We start from the raw sequence: 26,772 nt of genomic DNA, 5'->3' as shown, positions 1-26,772 counted from the left end.
GGAATTGGTTTAGGTCTACAATAGGTTTAAGAGCTGGCTGGCTGCAGAGAAACAACTCTTGAGTTTACTCCATAGGAACAATGCTACTTCAAACACTTTTAAGTTCTTGTTTTTGGTGATACAGTTATGAGAAATGTCTCATTTTAAAACATAATTAATATGCATCCAAATGCTTTTGAGTTTTTCATGTAATGGTACACTTTAAAAAAGTTAAAAAAATAAAGTATAAAAATGAGCATAAGTGTTGAAAGCTTAACATTGTTCGTATGGAGCTAAAATCAAGATGACAGGCAGTACAGCACACTTACTGTACATTTTGCATAAAAATGTAAATGATTCCCATATTTATTTCTGAATTCCATAACACTATATATTTTTATTCTAATCAACAAATATACACTTATATTATAAACTGTTAAATAAAAAATTATTGCTTTTTTGGCCAGTTTATAAATTTTAATAGATTTTATGAAATGTATACCATTTGTGTATTTTTACATACTGTTAATATTTTTTACTGTGTGATTAATTGCAAATTTTTTGGCTATTTTTATTTCCCAAACAAATTTGGAGAAAGGTTAGGGAACTCAACACATTGTACTTCTATGCACAGTGCAGTCTGTGAAGCCTACAGGGAAATATTTTTTGATTGTACATTCAAGCTCATCATATTTTGGCAAACCTTAAACTTACATTTTGTTTGGTGTTGGATTTCAACCATCTGATACATATTTGTTAGGTACGAGGTAAGCCAAGTGATGACTGAATTTTGCACATCCATGGCCAATAATTTCTCTAAGAGAATCTCTGCACACTGGCACAGTCGAAGGCTGACAAAGCATGTCATGACCGTATCACCTACATCCACTACAAATTCACAAAATCAATGAGAGCCAGTTTGATTGATTTTGATTTTCTAAATCTATACTAGTAGCTTTATTTGGATCCAGGTAGTCAACCATCTCATCACAGATTGATTGTTTGAGACCAACGATTGGTGTGGTATTTTATTCATTAAAATGCTCACTGATTTGGTTTGGGTTATTTACTTCAATATTGCCATTATTTAAACCTATGTTCTCAAAATTGTTTCTAATTTTGCTCCTAAAACTATTTATAACATTCCAGGATTCTTCTTTTTCTGTTTTCACAATCTTATTTTTAAGCCAGTTGCCTTGTCAGTTTTACTATTAAATGGTAAAATTTTGTCTATAGGCTCTGATATATTGCTCTTTTACCTACTATATTGTTTTCTTTTTATCTGCCATAGTAATCTAAATTTTCCTCTTTCAACAGAATAATAAAACCTGGATTACATTTTATTCAAATTTGTATATAATACTCATATATAAAATTTTCCTAACAAATTTCTTTTTGTAATATTTATAAATTAGTAAGAATTCTCTATGTAAAATGGTGTTTATCGTAAATAAATTAATGAACAGACTAATTCTGTTGATTCTGGTATATATGATGTTTTTTATATAGATTCACTTGTGCAGCGAATAAAGCTGGGGCTGTTTGACACACAGGGTGATACTAAAGGTGACCTTATTTTCCAGTTAAAACGCTGTCATTTCAATTTATGTTCTGTTATAAAATGAGCTCAGCTGGTATTCATATAGCACTATTATGAGCGAATTCTAGTAAATGGGCAAGTGTTTGTTTATAGTGTTTAGTTACCCTTACACTGACATTTTAAAATCTAATAAAAATTTGGACTTATACGTAAACAAAAGTAATATGGATTATGAATGAAAAAATATACAACATAACCTAACCTTCCCCCACCCCCTAAACCACTCTAACTTTGCCTGGTAAAATAAGACAATCTTTACTTTACTTTTTAACAAATTAATTATAAAACAAGTTAATGGAAAAAAACACAAGAGAAACTTGGAAAATTATAATAAGGTTCAAGGTCTTACAACCATTGCTGTCAAAATAGATATGAAGTACTGAATGTCAAGGAGCAAAGCTCAAAAGATGATAATGTTGAAGGTAGCACTGTTAACACAAGAAATAAGTTGAAGTATACAAATAAAACAAATCAATAAAACTGTAATCAACCAACCAAATATATTGTGTAAAGCAGTTATATATATAAAGAAAAATCAATGGATGTTGAATTTTATTCTGACAGTAATAGCATAGGACTTCCTGTATTAATAGACATCCATCTGTAGTCAAGGCAAGGTTAAGTGGTTTAGCTATATGTTATGTGAGTTTGTAAAGTAAAGAATTGATAAACTTTTTGTTTTAAAGGATTTTAACAAAGGGCATGTCATTTTTTTAATTCTGTGCATCTGTTTAACAGTGCAGTGATTAAGACAAAGTATATTTTCATTTAACCCAGGTCTAAGTAACTTCAAAGACTTCCATTTCTGTTTAAATTGAATTTATAGTAGGCTCTACATGAATAACTTATTGTAAATAGTGTCTTAGACTAATCTCCACCTTTAAATCCTACACAGTTTAACATGATTATTGTTTCAGTTGATGAGGTTTCTATGACCTAGGCACCCTATCTTGTCAGCTTTTTCATCCAGTTTTATCATAACTCCTATAATATTGCCTACTTCCAATACAGAAGCATTATTCCTTGTAATTTAACTGGGTTGATACATGTTATAAAAAACATGTTACGTTGGACACCGTGTTTAGCTTGATATTCTCCATTTTATAATGTCTTGGCACATTTTGTCCTATTTTATAGCTTAAGCATTTCATTTGCCCAGACATATTAAGTTTAATTTGGTATTTAATGGTGAAATGTATAGAAATTTTAGTTAGATCAAACATAAATTGAATGTGTTTTTTTAATGTCATTATATATTCTGATAGTCCTCCAAATTTTGGCTTTTCAGTTCTTTCTTCTATCTTCTCTTACCTACGGAGATAAGTGTGATTTTTATTGAGAAACCCAATCTACAATACTATCTGTTCCTTCACCTACCTCTTAGCCTTTTCCTCAGCAGTATTAGTAGTAAAGGCAAGGTTAGATTAAGTGGCTTGGTTATGCCAGGGGCTAAAACTGAGCGAGTGTACGGGGAGGCCAGTTCAGGTACTAACAATGTCCTTAAAAAATCAACCCAGATGATTCATTCTAAGTTAGAAAAGAGATTTAAACACTTAAGTAAAGAGAATTATGCATATAACAACAGTTCCCTGCTGTCATGATTTGAACCAAACTGATTCAGTTCACATTGAAATAGTAACGCTAAATACAGAGGGGTGAAAAATTATTAGACTCAACATGGTTTTTCAATACATTTTATTCATTTTTAACTTTTACACACATCTAATACTTAGTATGTAATCCCTTATTTTTTTTATAAGCAATGCCAATCTGTTAGACATACTTTCCACCAGTTTTTGGCAAGAATCCTTTATTTCTTGGTCATGGTGCCAAATTTTTATTAAAGTCTCTATTAAACCAGTTTTTGTTGTAATTTTCTCTTTTTTCATCCTGTTTTTTATTATAGCCCAAAGATTCTCAATCGGATTCATATCCGGGCTATTTCCTGGCCAAGGCAGAACACTGATTTCTGTTGAATTTAAAAAGCTTATAACTGTTTTTGCTTGGTGACATTGTAGCAGTCCCGATTCACTCAGCCTAGGGCGGGGTCTATAAATCTTACCAAACAGATCAGAATCTCTGGGGAACCTTTATTCATTAAGAAAAAGAAAAGGGCGCCACCTTGTTTTCCTCAGTTTGGGGTATTAGGGCCAGAACAAGGAAAAGACCCGTTACTGAATTTGCCGAGATGGGATATTAAAGACCAACCAACATGAAACGAAAAAAAAAATGATAGTAGGTATAACCATTAATAATAATTACTAACATGAACTATAAACAAACAAAAATCAATTAATAAATACTAAGTTAAACTATTAACCTTTAAGTAAAATTACGAACAAATGCATTGGCTGTTAAATGAAAGGCGACGTATTATAACGAGCTTTGTTTATTATCGCCAACAGGAAACTCAGCTTTCCAACAAGTACACGACAAATCAAATGCGAGATAATAAATTTCTTACAACTAAACCAGATCTGAAGAATAGAATATAAGTAGTTAATACCTTGGCCGGCTGCTAAAGCTATTGGAATGGTTACACAATACACAATAACAAATAAGTCAATAACTACACATACACAACAGATGTAATATATATAAAGGTAAACCTGAATGACATTAACTAATTATTAAAAAAAAAAACTACGCCTGCGCAAAAGCTCCTTGTAGCCAAAGTCCAGTTACGCACAAATATGTCCTTCACCAACGGCTAACACTGTACAATAAAGTTCGTAGCGACAATTTCGCAAAGACAGGTTTGTGTTGCCTCAATTATATAAATTGCTGGTACCAGTTTATGAGGTAAAATTGAAGTTCTACTTATTGATACACAGTTCATCTGGTGGAACGACCAGCACAGCGGTAGGTAGGTAGCACCAATGCAGCAGGTGATCCAGGTATGTAGGCAGCAGGTAGGTTAGTGCACTGGCATATGCACACAGCAGGTACAGGTACAGCGCAAGTGTAAGCGTGAGGTTAAACTCCCGTATGAATCCCTCAGCTAAAATCCAGTAAAGAGCTAGGGGGGAGCAGTGTAGGGCAGGGAACAGTCTCATGTAGCTCTCGTGAACGACAAACTTACATTACCATTGCGATGTCATGAGGAAAGAGGGATAGTTTTGCAAGGCATAACCTCTATCAGGCAGTAGTACAGTTCAACAGTCAGATTGAGTGAAATACATTGTATGGCCAGCTGGAGCTGCAGCATTGTTCTCTTACTCAGCTGATAAGACAATTTACAAGTTGATCAGGCTTGTACACCAGTGTGAATAATATTTAACTCTCCCTTCTGCCAATCCTTTGCCCGAAAATAAAGATGTTACAACATGGCGCTCCATCGTGCATAAACACAAATTCATCATGTGGAAACCAGTTTTTGGCCTGTGGAACCATTCTTTACTGTAAAACATTGAGGTACTGGTCCTGTCTCATTGTTTTCTCAACAATATATAGCCTACCAGGCCCATGTACCGACATTGAACTCCAGACCATAACAGAAGTGGGATGTTTCACTGTTTGCAGCACACAATCCTTGTGAAATTCTTCTCCTAACATACTGGCTAGTGATGTCTGAGACTTGAAATATGGACTCATCAGAAAAAATTACCTGAAAGCAATGCCACTATTGTATTTACAGTATTTTGTTAGACCTAGTTGCAACAGTATCCAGTAATATTTTTACTATACTGTACAGCAGAAGAAATCACATACTGTACCTTCTTAGGCTATCTAAAGTTTACAGGCTTTGTTAGGTTAGGATAATATAATACATGTTTTTTTAGTGTAAATAACGTAATGTTTTACTTGTTACCTTCATCATGAGTCCAGTGTTTTAGCCCTTTTGACCACTCCAAGCGCTTTTTAGCCATGGCTGGTGATATCTTCTGCTTCTTTCGAGGTTGTCTTGCATTTAGGCCTTCATCTTTAAGGGTTCGTAGAACAGTTCTGGGTGAAACATTGACCCCATACGCTTTCATTTCCTCTGCCAACTGCTTTTTAGTACTTCTTCTGTTGTGGAGAACCATGTTCTTTAGTTTCCTTTTCAATCTTTCATTCAATTTAGGTTTGCGGCCACATTTTCCAACTCAACTAGATTTATAAATTGTATTATTATTAGAGGCCCGCTTAATCCTGCTTACAGACTTTTGTGATATATTGAGTCATCTTGCTATTTCCCTTTGCGAATAATGATTTTCTTCCAAAAGAACCTTGGTCAAAGATATTTTACGAGGTGATAAATCTGCAGTTTTGCCCATTCTGCAAACAAATTGGTAAACCAACGATACTTCTTATAGCATTTCTAACCCACCAGAAATGTGCAGAAAGAGTGAATTTGTATGATCTAGTTATCTCCGTCTATAACACTGCTTTCAAACATCTTGCAAAGGTCTTCTAAAAAGGGGTCTAAAGTGTATCATTTGTTTCCGAGACAACATTAAAGAACATTTTTTGTGTAATATTACCATATACAACCAACACGTAGGAGCTACAGTCCACATTATAGTGCCAAATGAGAATTCAACACAGATTTTAAGGAATGGACTCTCTCTCCACAAGTTCAAAAAGAAACTCTGTAATGCAATTTTCACTTTTTCTGCAGAAGGAAAAAACTGAGTATGACCTTCATGCAACTAAAGCTATGTTTCTGGTGTCTCCGTTTTCTGCCACTACTGTATCTGAAGCAGATACTTCAAGTGAATGTCTTTTCACTGTAATGATAAGTTTTTATGGGGGGGGACTCAACAACCCATAGTAAACAACCGACATGGCACTAAATATGAATTTATTTTTCAGACACTTGGAGAATAACAAAACTAAAGTAGATTATAATAATTTTACAATATTCCACCAAAATGTCCGAGGATTACAAGCGTCAATTGAAATTCTTGAGATAATACTGGCTAAAATTGAGCTCTAAGTTGTTGTTTTAACATAGCATAACATGGCAAAACTTATGTTAGGCCGAGGTTAACTAGAGATAACTACACTGTTACTTCTGATTTTAATAGATTCGATGTAAGAGGAGGTAGTGTAATTGTACTGACTAAAATTGATTGATTGATTGATTGATTTATTTCCAAAATTTATGTACAGAGTTAAATATAATACATAACAAAAAACTTATAGGAAATTATCCCTACATGGGCACCAGCCTGTGTGTGGGGAAACGAGTTCCTCAGTCTGCACTACCAATAACACAAAAAACTTAAATTAAAATAAGGAAATGAATTGTCATTAATAAAAACATTTTCATTAACAAATGAGAAATGAAGATTTAACCTCTAAAATAAACCATACAAGGCCAGAGCATGGAATACATGAGCAAATTCAGTTAATAAATAATCTAAAATTTGAAAGGAATATACTTATTTAGAAAATATAATTTGAAGACTTAAAAATTTAATTTATAAAAACTTGTAACTTAATAAAAAAGAGCAATCAGAAAGACTTAATTAAAAATTAGCCGATATAAGTAGAGAGAGACTTGGACCACACACTGCACACCCACGCACGCACACACACACACACACACACACACACACACACACCAATCACGCACCGCACACGCACACATGCACGCACTACACGTACTCGTTGGCCTGCAGTCAAAACGATTGTACAAACTCACCAAACACTCAGACTAACATTGATTGTAATACAAAAATATAACAGAAATTTAATACATAAAAAAAGCATATCTAGGTGTAGATTGAGGAAAAATACTGACGAAATCCATCTCGCCCAGCATCTACTAACCATTTATTGACTAATTTTTTGTACGTACTAATAGTGCAAGGTCTTGGGTTTTTTATAAAGTATGGTAATTTTGAGAAAATTATATGAGCAATATAGTGAGATGATGTTGAATTAAAGGCTTTAACGAGTCTAGGAACAAAAATTCTGTTATGAAGTGAAGAACGCGTAAAATGGCTGTGGTTACTGTGAATAAAAATTGAATCTCGATGTTGAAAAATGTACAAAATTAATGTTCGGATATATAATTGCGAGACGTTAAAAACTTTAAATTCTTCAAATAATAAATTGGTTGGATAAGTACGATTTCACTTCAGAGCTACTTTTATAATAGTTTTTTGAACGACTTCTAAGGGAGCAAGGTTATTTTGGAAACAGCCACCCCATGCTAAATTACCATACTGAAGAATTGATTGCACATAAGCATAGTATACAGTTTTTAAAAGATCTATTGTAAGTATATTACGCAGATTACAGAATATAAAGATAAATTTACGAAGTTTATTCCGCATGTAAGCTACGTGATTACACCACTTCAAACGATTGTCAAAAACTACACCCAAGTATTTATACTCACTCACCCTATCAATACAATCACACAAAACGCATCCATCCTGGCCACCACAAGTATGCAACCGTAGCTTAAAAACAAAAGGATCGCCGTCAGCTCGTATAGAGATTGGCATACATTTAGTTTTGGCTATATTAACTGTGAGCCGACATTGATCAAACCAGCGCTTGACAGTGAGTAGACCGCGCTCAGCCACATCCCTCACTTCCTCCCAGCTTTCACCCTCAAATAACAAAGCGGTGTCGTCCGCATAAAGAAATATCTGTCCTTTAAACAAAGTCAATCTTCCTAGATTGTTAATAAAAATTAAGAAAAGCAAGGGTCCAAGAGTACTGCCTTGCAAAACCCCATACTCAATTTTTTGAGGAACGCTTGTATGGCCCAAAACGGAAACAACTTGATACCGATCGGACAAATAACTTTTGAACCATCTCCAAGAGTTCCCTTGTATTCCAATATATTTTAATTTTTGTAGTAATAGTTGTCTATCAACTGTATCAAAAGCTTTAGCTAAATCTATAAAAATCAATAATGGTTTTTTATTACGGCTAATCGTGTCATGAACACTTTTAGTTAGCAAATATAAATCATCATTCAAATTCTTATCTTTTCTGAAACCGAATTGATTTTGTACAAGAATATTATTGATGTTTAAATATTTTTTCGAGTTGAATTCTGACACATTTTTCCAATAATTTAGATAAAACACTAGTTAAAGTTATTGGTCTGAAGCTAACACATCGATTTTTTGGGCCTCCCTTATAGATTGGGATTACTTTACCCATTTTAAAAGATGCTGGGAAAATTCCCTGTGACATACTATTGTTTATAATATGTAGAAGTGGAAGCTTTAAGAAATTGAAAAACATTTTGATAAGAGTAGCCGGGATTCCATCTTCTCCCGGAGCAGACCCGCCTCTAAGGTTTTGTACAACACGAGCAAGGACATCCTCGGATATCGGTTCCAGCTGGAAGTAAAAATTCGCCCCGTAATCCTCGTCATTCATAACGACTTCAGTCACGGGAGGCACAGCACTGGCTAAGTTGGCACCCACCCTAACATAGTACTCATTTAATGTGTTAGCTACATTATTTATATCATTTGTCTCAATATTAAGTTTGCCGTCCAGAAACTGTTCAATAGGAAAGGAATCTTTTTTTTTATTCATGTCCATAATTTCAGCAATATTTTTCCACAAGAGCTTATTATTATTTTTTGATTCATTAATTTTATTTCTAAAATACATTTCTTTAGCCAATTTAATAGTTTTATTTAAGAGATTTCTATATTGCTTGAAACGAGTTTTTAACATTGTATTAAAAGGCTGGCCTTTGAGCTGCTTACTCATTTTATCTCTAACTCGAATTGATTTAATTAGTCCAACGGTAACCCACGGCTTTAGCTTGACGTGCTTAGAAGAAATTGGGTTCTTATTAATTGAGGATTGTAATAGAATATCTTGCAAATATTCAACAAACTTAGATGCAGACAGATTAACATCCTCGATCTCTAAAATCGGTGTCCAATTTCTTTCAGAGACAAGACGGCCAACAATATCAAAGTCAATATATGTGTTTTTAACTAAAGATGATTGTTTTCTTTTACTTTTAATTAAACTCTGTTGACTTTGCGAGACAGTAAAATAGTGATCCGTAATTTCCGCTTTGATGACTGCCGACTTAACACCGTCCGTAGTTTTAATATCCGTAAATATATGATCAATACAACTTTTGGAAAATTCAGTAACTCTGGTTGGCACATTAATGCAACTAATGAAACCAGCTCCATACATTACATCAAGATATCGTTGTGACAGTGGATCGTTGGTTTCAGGTAAAATACAACAATTTATATCACCTATCAGCCAGTGAACCCGATCCCTGTGCCTGGTTTCAAGATATACCTCGAGATCACTAATGAAAGAGTCAAGGTCACCGGACGGACTCCGGTAAATGGCGAGCAACGACATCCGCTCCCTGCCAAACGTTATATCTAGTTTCAAACATGTGGCACCGCTCAGATTTCACTTCCGCATGACATACTGAAAAACATTTATTAACGAAAACAATCACGCCATCATTCTGATTCATACTTTCCTTATTTACGAATCTATCATACCCATCCATACTCACATTTACACTGCACTCATCCATCCAAGTCTCTGTTAAAATAATTATGTCAAATTTAAACTTATAGTTGTTCAAAATGATAATTAGCTCATCAAAATTCTTTTTACAGCTACGAATATTCAAGCTAAGGATTGTCACTCGATTTTTATTTACGTCTTCATTTTCTGAGAAAAAATCAAAACTATCAACATAATCATAAACACATGCATTCACAGCTCTAGAATTGACAATTTCATCCATAAACTCGCCCATTGCGCAACCTGCTCATTGTACACCATGCTCAGCCCACCCGCGCTCTATATATCTATACAGATATCACTACACTTGATAAAAACTACAACATCATCAAAATAAACTAAAACCAAATGTATAGCTACCTATAAAAAAACAATATTAATATAACAAAAACTTATATGTAGTTGAAACCAAATACCAATATCATATGATATAGTATTTGCATGTAAATTAAATGCATGTAAATTAAAACAAACTAATATTCCAGGCGTAGATAAACATCTTCGTGATCAAGTTTTTGAGTGTTGTATTGTTGAATTTGATAGTATAATAAATAACAATAATAGTAATAAACAAACCAATAAAATATTGCCCAATAATAAGCCATTATTGTTGGTTGTTATAGGAATCGTATTAAAAGATTTTTTTTAAGAATTAAAATTTTACTAGATAGTAACAAACAGATATAAAAATGTTTCAACCGTTGCAGATTTAAAAGTTGATTTGACAAAATTCAATCTGTGCACTATCATGGCGCTCAATAACATACTAATGTGACATGGTATTGTTATCTTGTTGATTTCCCAACAAGGATAATAGAGTCATCAGTAAGCACAATAGATAATGTTTTTATAAATATTTACAAAAATTTTATCAAAGTTATGTCTTGAATACTCGATTCTTTGACCATGATGATCTGCTAATAATTGAAATTGTAAAATAATAAAAATTAAAACAGACACTGATTTTTAGAATATGAGATAAATTTTCCTAAAAGTATTAAACAACAAATTATCAACTTAAGTAACATGGTTAGGAGAATAAAATTGATCAATATTTAGAGAACTACGATCTAAAAACCAATTATTTAAGAAAAACTTATATAAAGAAAAATATATTACCAAATCTAGGTTAAAGGAACCCCAAATATAGTTAAGAATACTTGGAATATAATTAACTAAGAAGTAGGTAAATAAATGGTGTTAGTTGGTAGTATAAAACTTTTGATTAACAATAAGTGCTTTTCAAATCCTATTGATACATGAAAGGATTATTTTACCAATATGTTTGTGGATGAGATATAGCCAAAATTAAAAAGCACTATCACATGACTGTGTTTTATTTTATGTATGTATCACAAAGCATGATTAGATTTTCCCAGTTAACTTTAGGTTTAAAAATTTTACTCCAGTAGATTAAAAACAAATAGGAAACGTAGTTGATAGCCTAAAAAACAAATATAGTGCTGGTTACGAACTATGTTACTAAATATATAAAGATTTTTGAATAGAATAAATTATTGAGTTATTACTAATATTATTTATTTAATTTAAGGTAATATAATAATCACTGCAAGGTATGTATTTTGCTATGAAGAATATATGAAAAGTCGGGAGAACTGACTGCAGTCAATAAAGTTCAGTTTTTTGGTCATGGCACTAAAAATGGAAATTTGAATTATCTATTATTATTTTTTCATTTGTTAACAGGGGATTTCAAAACTACCCATGTTAAAATTTAGAGAAAATACAATGCATTTATTCAGACTTATTAAGAAATGATTTAGTAATTGAGAAGATATGTGTCAAAAAGTATAGAAGGTGCAATTAATGTCCAAAAAAGATCAGAAAAGATGACCAAAAAACAGTACAGAGCCGTTATGTTTGAGACACTACAGAGAGCCACCAGCCAGAACTCTGAAGTGCTCAAGCCTGCTGAACAGAAGCTCAAGGACTTGGAGATGTACCAAGATAGTACATTTTATTGTTTTTGATCTAGAAGTATTTGTGCAGGGGATGTCCAGAGAAGATGGATCTAGAGACAGCACAAGCCGTTGTGTTTGAGACACTACAGAGAGCCACCAGCCAGAACTCTGAAGTGCTCAAGCCTGCTGAACAGAAGCTCAAGGAATGGGAGACGGTACCAGGATTCTATACTATATTGTTTGTAAGTATATTTGTCTTACTAGATCTCAAGTTAAGTAATACATGTTGCTGTTGAACTGACTTTGTATCTCCATATACACAAGGATTGAACATTTTGCATCTTACAGAATTCCACAGTTTCCTAGTGCATGCTCATCAAAGACACAATTTGTAGTATACTTTTTTACTTTGAAGGATTACAAATAAAATTTAAAAAATCCATTGAAGCAGTATCTTATTTCACAGACAATTATACACAGTGAAGTATTTTCTCAGATAGACTCTATAACAACAATTACATTTTTCTTTTACTTGCTTTACACCTGTTTCCCTTGAAGATCAGTAAGTGCGATATTAAATCTCTGATACAGCAATTTAGGAATTGGCTGCTGGAAGAGATGGTCTACACCACTGAAAGGTTTTAAGTTTGTCTACTGGGAAATCCATTAACTAACTAAATTACACTAGTTGTTGTGATTTTAGATACCATTATGTACTTTATGTACAAGAATAAAGATTTCTGATTGATTCATATAGGAAAAGACTGTTAATAATGCCTGGTACTGAAATTGATTAACTATTAATAAATAAGATGTTTACAGTTTTGTAGTTATTTATGACCTTTGTGAATATTTGATTATTATTGATGTATATTATTTGATTATTTTTATATTATTAATTTACTTTTTTCAGAATATATTTTCAACTCATTCAGTAGATGTCAATGTGAGATGGTTGGCTGTGCTGTACATAAAGAATGGCATTGACAGATATTGGAGGAAAAATGCACCCAAGTATGTTTAAAAAGTTATATGCAATAGTTATAAAATATTTATTATTAGAAAAGTATAAAATACCAATTTGGTAACTAATTTAATGTAATATCCTGAAAAATGAAAAAAGAAACAAGCTCAAGCATGTTTAAGTGGGCGTCGTTTCACTCACACTGTTCTGTTACACTCTATTGACTGTAACAGGACATTTTCCATCTTATTGTGTAGGTTACGAGTTTACTACATATGCTGTTTATGGAGTATTCTATTTCTAGGAGTTTGAAAATGCATGATAAATATAGAGAGATTGTTACATAAATCAAAGCGCATTTAAAATTAATACTATAATAAAACATTAAAAAATATGTATTAAGACTAGTTTTTAATGTGATTTGTATAATACTTTTAAAAAGATAATTTTGTACTGCATATTAATTGATTATGTTATTCTTTTAGTGCTATTTCCGAAGAGGAGAAAGCGACGATCAGGCGGAATATTATAACAAACTTCCGAGAACCCGTTAACCAGATAGCAACTCAGCTTGCAGTTCTCATCTCCAAAATTGCAAGGTAATTATTGATAAGCTGAGCAGAAAGTGTAAGGTTCCGTACAATTTTGAACTAGTCCTACCTCTGGATATGTTATACATTCTTTTTAACATATATAACTAAATTTTATAACTACTGTAAAGTCTATTTAATATCACTTTGTATTGTTTGACGCCATTACTGTATCTTGATGATCATGTAAATAAAGACGTATTTGAATATGTGACATAAATTAGTCTTTGTCATGGATATTAACCCATTGCGGATCACTGACGAGCTGGGCTCATCACGCAGCGGCCGGGCCTAACAGCATGATGACGAGCTCAGGTCGCAAAAGCGATCTGCTTTTAAGTTTCCCCCCAAATAGTTCTATTAGTGTCTGATAGATCGGGCGATCGTCTTCACTTGTCAACTAAGAGTGTTTAACAATGGTCTATGTTTAGAGTTTTAAAAAGTTTGATAAATATCCTACAGATCGCAGCTGTATGTCGAAGTTGAAAAATCATTCATACGAGTTTACTCTCTGCTTTTTAGCGCTTCTGATAGGGTGTTTTCCTCAGTTGTTATTATAATACTTTTGAGGTTAGTGACACAACTAATCGATGCAGACGTATATGTTGGCGGGTTTAGTCTAGACAATGGCCCGGATTTTGTAATCGCTTCGCCCGAGCCGCTTTATTTAGACTATGATTCAGACATCATTCCTGCCACCCCGGAACATTGCTCGCGTGTTTTCGTTCCTACATCACGTATACCCCAGTAGGCTCATGTTCCATCTGAACAAATACCTTCACAGCTGAATTTTCTAGTGTACAATAGCGAGCGATACGATGTGGTGCACCATTGCCGTTCGTGCGGCCACTGCCGTAAATTAATTCGTGCCCGCTGGTGCCCACGCGCCAAAACAATACAATCCGCAATAGGTTAATAACATGTTAATAATGGTATGTACATCAGTCTATAATGTGAAATAAAATAGTTTTAAAAATCTTAACTTCGTTGTTCTATATTTTGTGGCAATAATAAACCATACAATTATTTAAAGTTCAATGATTTTAAAACTTTAACAATGAATTTTCTATTTAAGATTTGTAATGGTTTTGTTTCCTATATTTTGAGTATATAACGGTAGCTCATATTTTGAAATAAAGAACACCACAGGTTAACGTAGACTTTTCTTTTCCAGTTACCATCACTTCTATTTATATCTTCTTTTTCGATTTGAAAAGTTATATTTAAATAGGCAAGTTCCTTTATAGAGTCTGTCTTAAAGGTTTGTTTTTGATGATGAGAGGGCTGTGAAGAAAACAGGATTTTTCCGTACAATAGCAAATGTGTGGAAAACCCTGCTTCCTTCACAATTCTTCATAGAAGTTTGCTGAACTTTTTTTACTTAACACTACAACACTACATTTATGTACAGTATGAACAAATTGTACTATGTACGAACAACTTCATGAAATATAGTTTGTGCATAGTAACATTTTTTAATCAATTTAGTATTAGACTCTTTCCATTTTTTGATTTTGTGTTTTACCTGTACAATTAGATAACCAACACTGAGTGGCATTAACTATTTTAAATCTAGTATTAGTTCTTTCTAAAATAAGTAGTAATAACTAAACTATCCACACCTCAGTTAACGTGTAGCACATGACACTAATGGGTTTGCAGGTTGGACTGTCCCCGCGAATGGGCAGAGTTAATACCTACTCTACTGACTGCTGTCAAGAGTGAAGATGCGCTGGAACAGCACCGTGCGCTACTGACTCTCTACCATGTCATCAAGGCTCTGAGCTCCAAGAGGCTCTTAGGAGATCGACGGCTCTTCCACGAGCTGACCGCCAACGTTTACAACTTTATCCTCAACCTATGGGACTCACACACATGTTTGGCTATCAATCAGGTAGAGGCAACAATGGTGTAATAGACATGGTCAATTATTACATCTTAAAAACTATTCATACTTATACATCTAACAACAATCATGGATTCAATAAAAAACAGTAAACAAGTAGTTATAGTATAACAACAGTAGTTATGTAACCAAAATAACCACCAACGAGATCATAACAAGATTAAAACAAAACATCAACTAATACACAAATCATAAATAATAGAATAATAAATACTTAATTCTAATTGGTCACCAATATTACAGACCATGTATTCACCAATGCTGTGTTAAACACTTTTCTTTTAGTCATTACCTTAGAATAATTTTGAACCTATTAACAATGCTTTCTATGCAATTTTAAGCAATAAATAATTAAACTTCCATGTAGAAGTGACTTATTTATGTGTTCTGTAATCTTATGGAGAATTGGTTAAGCAGCCTGTATAAGGCAGGTTTTCCACAGCCTTTATTTTTTAGACCAGTTGTTTTATGGCAATACCTGACTAGCTGAATTATAGATTTTTAATCTTCTAAATCCTAATCTATGATCTGCTGTACTGTACATTAAAATTTGTGTGTATTGTACAGTAAAAACACTATGGCCTCTGGTCCAATGAGAATGGTCCTTGGTCTCGAGTGTTGTCAATGAGATACCAGTGATCTTTTGTGTTTTTAACTGCTAAACTCATCAGTGATTCATGGAAGTTGGTACTGCTGATTTCTTTCTATGTGTCTTTAATTTTCCAACCTAAAGCTCAGTTCATTCCGATAAAGTAACTATGGTGTCAGTTTTACCTCCTCAAATGTATTTTTGAATTTTGAATTGCTTTCAGGCTATTAGCTTTGGCTACTCTTTCTAAATATTTCTGTCTGAGACCATTGTGTATTTCAATATTATATATGAAATGTCTTCTGTCGCAGATAAAGATTACAAAAAAGAATGAGATGTCAAGAATAATTTTATATAATCATGACACAAAATTAAATTAAAAAAAAATTAATAATTTTTTATATTAGTAAATTAGAATTACTATGCCTGTCAAACAAAATCTTATCGTTAAGATTCTGAATTGCTTTTAATTTAGCAAAACTGATGTAAAGAGAAACTATGTTAAATGAATGAGTTTTAAAGCAAGAATATCTTCAGTTGTAAGTGAAATCTTAGTTTCTTCATTTATACAGGCAAACAGAAGCACGTAGATCTAGTTTTTATAGTTAGCAATGGTGTGAAGAGATCTATTATGTGTATTTAATGTTTACAGCTACAAAGTGTTGGCCACAGTGACAGTGAGGTGACAAAGTCCTTAGAGAACGCAATGCTGTCTCTTAGGATTCTCACCAAAATGACAGTACAAGGGCTGAAGAAACCGAATGAGTTCCCTGACGCAAACACTTTCCTCAAGATGGTCTTTGAGAGGGCAAAAACAATGCTTATCTGCAGTAAGTGTCTGTGGTGCAATATATGTAATATGTTTCAATCACACAAATTAAATATTTTTTCTAGTCTTTTAATTGTTTGTTAGCAGTTTGTTCTTTATATCATTACAGTCTAGAATATCAGATTTATGTTTTTTTGAGTCACATTTGAGTTTTAGTTTACTCTGCAGGATATTCCTCTTTTGTGAAATTTTACTGCATCAAAACAAGTAATTGATACAAAGTGTTAGACTTAGTTCATTAAGCTTTGAGTTTTAACTGTGGTAAATTTGTGTTTTCAATTCATTGATGTACACAAAAACAGCATAGGTGAATTTGTAAAAAAAGTATCTTTGTAGAAAAAGCATTCAGTCATAGTACGTGTTGGAAAAATAAAATTGACATCCCAATGCATAGACTAGCAAAGACTTTTATAGTACATAAACTGTGCAGTATGCATTTAAAAATACATTCCTACTGTCTGCTAAAACTGTGCTGCACATTCAAGATTATATAGCTGGTCGCTGAACATTTAATTTTATTGTATGAATTCTTTGGCAGTGACATTACTGTTGATTTTAATATAGTTTTATATATTTTTATTATACAATTATGGACAAAACTTATTTCATTACTGTGATCATTGGTTAATAAAGGCTCTTTGACTCTTCAGTCTTCTTGTGGACTGTTGTGATTACATTATATTTTAATGGATTTAGAGTGTTTGAACTACACAGTGGATAAAAGCAGCACAACGTACTCTCATTTTAATCCACTTTAAATATTTAGTCCACTAGTCTTTTACAAAAAATTAAAAAAAAAAGTGTAATGATAATGTAAATAAAAAAAACATGACAGCAGTTTAGCATGAACAAGAATCGAAGGTGCATGCTAGATCTTGGCATGAATAAATTACTTGCATTATAGTCATGAAGAATATTCCTCATCATCTTCAATGCTTGGTATAAACATGATGCTTACATGAAGTGGCACAGAAGAACGCATAAAATATAGTATGAATATTGACTTGAATCCATTCATTTCTTCTAAATTTATTTTGAAATCTTGGTTAGAGAGAGGTTTAAGGTTGTAACCATTGGATATTTTTTAAGGAGATGCTGATCCCTTAAAAGCCTTATTCAGCCCGTCCTCATGAGCCACTAGCCTGTGCAAGGATCTTATCACAGAATAAGAGGGAGAGTCGATACAGTATAAGATCCATGGTACTGATGAAAAATGCAACTGTCACAGACAGGTTTTGAACCTGTGGTATCTCTAACTCAGATCCAAAGTCAATGTCACTCTGCCATCGGCAATCCCAATTCTTTCCCATTACTTTACTTTCTCTTATCACATCATGTTTCTCAGTTCAAAATCATTAACTGTCTAGATTTCTAATGTAGAATATCTATCATTGATTGAATTAAGGAAATTGTTGAGCTTTTAAAATAGTATTTCTAATACGAGGGTCTTCCAGAAAGTAAAGAACGATTGCGCATCACGGGCGGCGCAGTTCCCCCACCACCGCGGTAGATAGCTTGTTCGTTAGCCACACCTTCTGCCTCAGTGTGAGCTGAGTAGCGGTACCGTGAGGTCACGTTTGCGTCTCCTGTGAAAGTTTAAAATGGCGGCGTTAATTGAAAATCCCGCCAAGTGTGAACTGCGTAGTGTGATACGGTTTCTGAATGCACAGAATGTTCGACCTATTGAAATTTATAGGCAAATTAAGGCAGTTTACGGTGACAATGCGATGAACGAGTCATCAGTGAGAAAATGGTGCATTCAATTTAAGGAAGGTCGAACTAATGTGCACGACAAGGAACGAAGTGGAAGGCCGTCACTCGTTACTGACGAGTTGGCAGCGAAAGTTGATGGAAAAATTCAACAAAACCGTCGTTTCACTTTGAGTGGTCTAGTGGAATTTTTTCCACAAATTTCAAGGTCGCTTTTGCACGAAATAGTGACTGAACGTCTTGGTTATCAGAAAATGTGTGCTCGTTGGGTGCCTAAGATTCTTACTGATGTCCACAAGACTAAACGGATGGGAGCAGCTCTTGAGTTTTTGACTCAATATGACGAAGAAGGTGATGCGTTTCTTGACCGCATCGTAACGGGTGACGAAATTTGGGTTTCCTATCGAACCCCGGAAACAAAGCTCCAGTCAATGGAATGGCATCACTCGAATTCACCAACAAAAAACATGAAAGAAAAACCAAATTTGAACACCAGGAAATTGATGGCAACAGTTTTTTGGGACCGAAAAGGCCTAATCCATGTGGAGTTCATGCCGAGAGGCGAAACAATCAACTCAGAGGCCTACATCGAGACCTTGCATCGGCTTCGCCGCGCTATTCAGAACAAACGACGCGGAATGCTGTCGTCGAAAGTGGTGCTGATCCACGACAATGCTCGGCCTCATTGCAGTGCACGAACCAAAGCAGAACTCAATTCTTTCAAATGGCAAATCTTCGGACACCCTCCTTATAGTCCAGATCTGGCTCCGAGTGACTATCACTTGTTTCCAAAGTTGAAAGTGTTTTTAGGCGGAAAAAAACTTTTTGGGTGACGAAGACCTCAAAGAAGGAGTAAAAACGTGGCTTCATTCCTTGGCGGCAGAACAGTATAACGTCGGTATAGAAAAACTGGTGCCACGCTACAACAAGTGCCTTGACAGTTCCGGCGATTTTGTAGAAAAATAGAGTAAGTTTATAAGTATTTATAAATAAATTTTCATGCTCTTATCTTTTGTTTTTATTGACTTATAACAAAACGTTCTTTACTTTCTGGAAGACCCTCGTACAATATGTTAAGTACAAATACAACATCTGAAAATTAAAATTCAATAAAATACTTTTAAAGTTAATTAATGGTTAGTAACTATTTCAATAATAAATCATATAAGATGTATTAAAATTTGTGTTCGGTATAGAAAATACTTTATTGGCACCTTCATATTTTATGACTTGAGAATGAAAATTAAATTTTATTGGAATTATTACTGGAATTGAGAATTGATATTTAAAAACCAGGACTGGATAAAAGAATTCTTATCAACCCATTAGTTTAGAGGAAGCTTATTTAGTTGGTACTCATACAGAGTTGAATCCATCTGCTTGGCAAGTTGTGTATTTTGGAAATTTATATTTTATTATTTATTCTCGCACTGTTTATAGGTCAATCTGGTGTTGAGTCAATGTTGACTACTAGATTCTAGATTCAGGAGGGAATGGCTTTTTTATGACAGAAGAAATGCAAATTTTTGCAGTCTATATAGCCTTTGTAAATATAATATTTGGTTGTATAGCAATGTAGCAATGAAAAGTATTTTTACTCTATATTTTCAGGGCGATCTACAAAAGAGCCAGTGACAACGCAGGTAGAGCGTTGCATAATCAAGCTGACCAAGGTGTTACTGTCGCTGTTGGAGAACCACCCGCTCTCGTTTGTGGACAGTCTGCCAGAAACGCTGACGTTCACGGTGCATTACGCTTTCACACCGGAGGGTGAACCTCTGCTATTTGAGAGGTTTCTGATCCAGTGCCTCAACCTGCTCAAAGGCATCCTACTCTGTCCAGAGTATAAGCCTGCCAAAATTATTGAAGGTAAAAACTTCACAACATAACATAGATTCCATTTAACAGATAGTTCATGTTGATAAAGGTCTGTGGATTTTCTTTTTTGTTATTGTACGATAAAAAGCCAAACATTTATAAAATTAAATATTGAAATTATTAAATTATTTAAAATATATTTGAATATGTTAGTCACTCAAGTACTGAATTATTAATAAACATTTTGTACTTCAATAGCCTTTCAGTTTTCTGATAAATATTAGTGATGGGTTGGTCTTAGTTGTCAGTGTACAAAGCTGAGAAGGCAAACATTTTTCACACATAATCTTGGGTGCAAGCATATCACAAATGTATTAATAAAGAATATCAAAACATGGAAACAAACAAGAACAGAAAAACATTATACCAGCGAGGATTGTCTTTATGCAAGGAAAAGACAGGTAGAAAATATTTTTAGCAGAAATTTGTATGACATTAATAATTAATATAATTACAAAAAAGAGAATTGGAAATATCACATTTTATCGCAAAATCGACTAGATGGTTTTTCCAAGTATGGTTCTATGTTATGTCTCATGATCCTTTAACAGTTTTTAAGATTTTCGTCATTGAATTTTTTGAGCCTCCATAGTTGAATTTCAACCTATTTAAGAATTCACTGTCTTCAAATAAACATAAAAAATTACTTTCTTTTAAATATTAATTAGAGTTTGGTTTACCACTGAAATGAAATGCCATGATGGAAGAAATACAAGTTGGTGATGGTCGGTTATCTTTAAATTTTCAGAGACAAAAGAGCCAGACACTCTAAGAGCCCATCAGATCAAGATAACTTTCTTTGAGACAACGATACTGAATGCTATGTGTCGTAAGCTAATCACTCAGTACTTCTTGTTGACACCTCAAGACTTGCAACAGTGGGACACTGATCCGGAAGGCTTTGGTGAGTTTACGATCATCAGACATTATACTGAATATTTATAATTATGTTTTATCCACAGTAGTGTTGTATTGAGCGAACTCTATATTATTTATCCAATTTTCTTATCTAATGTTTTGGTCATTTCAGTGACAGATGAAGGTGGTGAATGCTGGAAATATAGTTTGAGGGTAAGCAAACAGTTTTACTACATATTAATTTTATCAAAAGAAAACAATTTGAGTAAATTCTTATATTTATACAGTATACAAGGCATGTTCAAAAAGTAACGAGAATAATCTTTTTTTATATTTATTTGTTTATATAAAAAACGAAAACTGGGTTTGTTTTGTAGGGTCTATTTTTTGGGGTTTGTCACTTTCAAAATAGTCCCAAGTAGATACTATGCACTTGTGCCAGCATTTCTTTCAATTCTTGAAATACTATTCAAACTCAATCTTTGATATAGCCTTTTTTTAATATCATCCATGCTTGTAACATGACAGCATACAAGAATTTAAAACAAATTTGAATAGTCTCATAAAGCCATAACTGGAGAATATAGAGGCTGGAGCATCGTTACTGTACTGTTTTTGGCAAAAAATTCAAGAACAAGCAATGAAGTCTGAGCAGGTGCATTTTCGAGGTACAAAAGCTATGAATTGGTGGTTTTCCACAAATCCTGGCGTTTGTACAGGTTATTTCAAGTAAACTGCGTTGAACTTGAGGTAATACTCCTTATTGATCGTTTGACCTTATGGCAAGAATTCATGATGCCACTATGCCATTATAATCATAACACAGTGAGCATAGCCTTCATGTTCGACTGCACTTGTCAAGTCTTTTTCAGTCTTGGCGATCCAGAATGCCTCTACTGATATGATTGAGCCTTAATTTCTTCGATGTCATATCCAATATCCATAAACCCAGTTTTGTCACTTATTATAACATGTTTCAGTAATTCTAAATCTTCATTGATTTTATTTAATGACTCCTGAGCAACTTCCATTTGCCGCTGATTTTGTTAAAAATTCAACACAATCGAAAACATTTCATGGCTTGAGCCAGTTGGTATGCCAACATCATCAGCGACTACTCTAATTGTAATACAGCGATTGTTCGTACCCATTTCTTCCACATTTTCATGTTTTCATCGGTTGTTGATGTTACTGGGGCATCCAGAGCATTGATCATCTTTAATGTCTTCATCTTTGAAACGTTTATACCACTCATAAACCCTTATTTTATTCATAGTAGACTCATCATAGGCCTTGATAACATTTCCCATGATTTTTTACACTTTATTTAATTTCTTACACAACATATATACAAATTATTTTAATTACATAAAACACGTTTAATCTTAACATATGCCACTGAAAAAGTAAACAATGAATACAGCTGGAAATTGTATTATACTGTACTTCAGAAGCATGAGTACCAACATCATAAAATATCTTGACAATCAGACTCTCCAAATCCACAAAATTTAAAAAATTCCTCTTACTTTTTAAACACATCTCATAGATGGGCCCCCCTGTAAAAACCCCTATTCCAATTTAACTTTCAAAATTTAGTAACAAATTTTTAAAATATTTGTGCCGGGTGATCTGGATGAGGAATAATCCAGATATTAGGGAATAAATTTAGAACAAATACAAAACAAGTAGGGCAGTTAATAATAAAGTATGATGGCTCTGTATATCATGTTCATGGTTTTACAATGCTTAGTAGGCTGGAAGCAACAACTAGCGGTGCACAATTGCTGTTAATTTTATAGATTCAAGCTCTTTATTGGTCATTAAATAACATTATCAGTTACAATAGGCTTCGTTATGAAAAAATATTTGACATAAAACTAATTTATGTAGATGTCTAATGAGTTATAAAGTTATATAGTTATATAATAGTTGTACATTAATCAGAAGCATTTTGAAACAAACATGTTGCACTTCGTGTACTCAAGAATAGAGTAAAAAAGCTTTTGTCCTAACCCAAGGTGAAATCCTTAGTTTAAACTTATTAATTGGTGGTAGTTTGTTGAATATTCTACTTTGTTGGGAATTGTAACTGTTATAGATCCGAGTTAGTCTTACTTGAGGTGCTACAAGATTATATTGAAACCTCGTGTTATAGTCATGTAATAACTTTTGAGAAATAAAGGTATTGGTATTTTTTCTAACATACATTAAATTCTGATGTATATAAATACGAGCAAGAGTCGTAATTTTAAAATTATATAAAAAGATTGTCTGTAGGACTCTTGATTAGAAATATCAGCCATTAACCTGATTGCCTTTTTATGTCACCCAAAAACTTTTTTGGAGGCACTAGAGTTGCCCCATAGATGGGTACCATAACAAAGGTGTATATGGAACAGTCCAAAGTAGGTACTTAATTAAAAATACTTCAAAATTAACACAGTGCCTAAGCTTACATAGGAAAAAAATACTCTACAAAGTTTTTTACAGACACTTTCCCCATGTGGCCTCCAGCTAAGTTTACTGTGAAGTACAATCAGCAAGAGCTTAACAGGTTTAATATAGTTATCGTCTAAGTCTGAAAATTATTATTGCATGTAAAAATTATGTTTTGAGTCTTTATTTTAATTTATAATAAGTTTGTTGGCCGAATACCAATCTTTAGCTTGTTGAAGAGCATTAGTTAATTGTACATTAAGTTGCCACATATTTACATTAGAACAAACAAGATTTGTATCATCTGCATAAAGTACAGACATGAATGGAAACATTAAGATGAAAATCATTAATAAAGACTATAAAAACAAAAAAAGGGCGAATTACAGAGCCTTGGGGAACACCTGCTACCATTTTCTGATATTGTGATGAAAAATTGTTTACAGTAACCATTGATTATTGATTATAGCCTTAGCATTAGAGTGATTTGGTATAAATCTAATTGGTTTTCGTACAGTAAATTGCTTTCCATCAAATACTTCTTATTGCTTATATACATACATATATATTGTTTATATACTTATATATTACAAGCTTATACAATTGCTTAAACATATAGGTATTCATTATTTTGCTAAGTATTGGTACAATAGTAATAGATCTGTAGTTTTCGGGCATTTCTTTTTGGCCTTTTTGAAAAAATAGATGTGACTTTACAATATTTTTAGACAATGTGAATTCACATACTGCTAAGATTTGGTTTATAAGGCAGATTAGGGGTACTAAATCAACTACATCCGTGAAGACAAAATTGAAAAGGCAATAATTATCTTCACTCCTTGATACACTTAATTCTAGTCAATTACAGCTGCTATACAAAATAATTACATTCATATACCACTAATAGTAGTTGCTTATTTAAAATTTTTAGCCAACTCAATTTAAGTTGTTTTTTCAGCACATGAAATGTTATCATCTTCACTCTGGTTATCTGTTTGAAATGATAACTCTTGTAAATATATAAATCATTTTAAAATAAACTAGAATTTTTAGTTCTCCGTTTTGTGCTTGGCAATAGTACAAATGCAATTTTAATTTATATTTGTGAAAAAATTGATTTTGATATAATATTCTAAAATTTAATGATGTATTGGTAGTTTTAAAATAAAATATACTTTGTAGTGTTCTGTTCTGCTATCAATAAATACATGCTGAAATCAATGTTATGCTACAATTGGCAATCATAACAAACTAGGTATTATTTGAAACATACCTCCACTAAGGCCTCATCATTTGGGAGAAACCAAGTGCAAAAAACTTGCAAAGACATATGATTGTTTAACAATATGCATTAAAATACTGTCAAGGTTGCAACTAAGAGATTTGTAAAACTTTTGTTTTGAGTTTTTCGTTCTTACTGTGGTTTGCTGTGTAACTTAGAATGGCCATGTAAAAGGTTTAACTAGAAGCAGAGACACTGGTTGACAGATTTCACTAGAACACTGGTCAGCACTGAATGAAGAGAAGCCTTCATATATGCTAGCAAAGCTGTTCAGTGCCTTACCTAGAGACATGGATACAGACAAATGTCAAGAACGTCCTGAAAAGATGGCTCCTTCAAGAGCCTCTCAATGGGTGAATTTTTAAACTGAAATAATTGGAACAACAACAACCAATAACTTAACTCTTCTGGAAACATGTGATTTTTAAAATAATTTTTTGTTTTGTTTATGACACATTTGCTGTTCTCAATGAGTATGTAAAATAAATAATATTGACTACTTCATATAATTATTAAACTGTATCGAAAGTTTAAATCATATTGTAGACATTTTATGGTTTCTGCCTCTTGTCAGTTTTTATTGTTTTGTGTAATACATTTAATGCCAGACCTAATTTTACATCCAATTCCTATTATCTTATGTTACTAATTCTTAAAAGCATTGTAAAAATTTGTAAGTAAGTGAGATGTTAGGCCTATGTTCTTGTTCCTAACATGATTCCTGGCACAAGTCAGATACTTATATAGTAAACAATAAGTGAAATTAATTCCTCTCTCGCAATTTCTTTTATCAATCCATATTAACAGAAGTAATAAAGCATGCTCCTTGTTGTAGCCCTGCACAGAGACACTATTCCTAGCATTGTTCCATGAGTTCCGAGAAACACTGACGCCACTGCTGCTGCAGTTAATCACGCAGATACATGGACCCGTGGATCCCCACGATCTGCCCGCCATCCTGGCTAAGGACGCGGTGTATAATGCTGTTGGCATCGCCGCCTTCGACCTGTACGATGAGGTTGATGATTTAATATACAAATTAGTCATTACTAGTACAATATTAGCATTAGTTTATGAATACAACATGTTATTAACCCACTAGTCCAAAACTTCCTGAATTTAAATCACTAATCTTACAATTTCTCCATGACTTTTTTTCAATGCAACATAGTATTAAAGTTAAAATTAACAGAAGTTGGATTTCATAGACTAAACAATAGTTGTATCGAATGAAAAATATTCTTCGTGAAGACTGTACATTTACGTACGAAGAAAAGACTATATATGAGTAAATCACAAGATTTCAAGATATTAAGAAATTTAAAAAAAAAAAAACAAACAATAATGTTATCAAATTAACAAAACAATTATTCATGACTCTAAAAATGTAAAGTAAATTTTATGATTAAGTATACAAGGTTTATCTAAAAAGTATGTGACCTCCCTTTGCTGGTCGATTATCAAGTGTCTGACTGTCGGTTATGGGGATGGAGGGGGATACTTCTGAGAGCGCTGCCAGGCATTCCCTGCACTCCGATCAGTCTGGGAGTTACAGCACTCTGTTTCGTATGTGCTAACATCGCATTTCACAATGACTGAAGTCTTGAGCAAAGATTTTGCAGAAACATGGCCATTCTGCTTCAGAAATCAAGAATCAAATCAAAACATTCTTTAATCACATATACTTTGAGTACAGCGTTGAGTCAAGATAACAAGTTTTAAATAAGGTTTTAAATCAATATAGATAATAAGTT

General features: G+C 33.2%; 1 protein-coding gene across 1 annotated transcript in view; it reads left to right on the top strand.

Moving 5' to 3' along the window:
* Positions 1-26,772, top strand: part of LOC124366732 (importin-11-like) — a 77,790-nt gene that overhangs the window by 3,056 nt on the left and 47,962 nt on the right. The window contains exons 2-10 of the mRNA XM_046823333.1: positions 12,062-12,215; positions 12,887-12,987; positions 13,423-13,536; positions 15,190-15,421; positions 16,675-16,852; positions 20,173-20,430; positions 21,188-21,343; positions 21,470-21,510; positions 25,854-26,036. Of these exons, the coding sequence (XP_046679289.1) occupies positions 12,078-12,215; positions 12,887-12,987; positions 13,423-13,536; positions 15,190-15,421; positions 16,675-16,852; positions 20,173-20,430; positions 21,188-21,343; positions 21,470-21,510; positions 25,854-26,036 (1,401 nt within the window). The 5' untranslated portion in view covers positions 12,062-12,077. The remainder of the gene's footprint in view (positions 1-12,061; positions 12,216-12,886; positions 12,988-13,422; positions 13,537-15,189; positions 15,422-16,674; positions 16,853-20,172; positions 20,431-21,187; positions 21,344-21,469; positions 21,511-25,853; positions 26,037-26,772) is intronic.

Source organism: Homalodisca vitripennis, chromosome 7, assembly GCF_021130785.1.
Source record: "Homalodisca vitripennis isolate AUS2020 chromosome 7, UT_GWSS_2.1, whole genome shotgun sequence".
Classification (NCBI taxonomy): domain Eukaryota; kingdom Metazoa; phylum Arthropoda; class Insecta; order Hemiptera; family Cicadellidae; genus Homalodisca; species Homalodisca vitripennis.
This window is presented reverse-complemented; position numbering and strand designations above follow the sequence as displayed.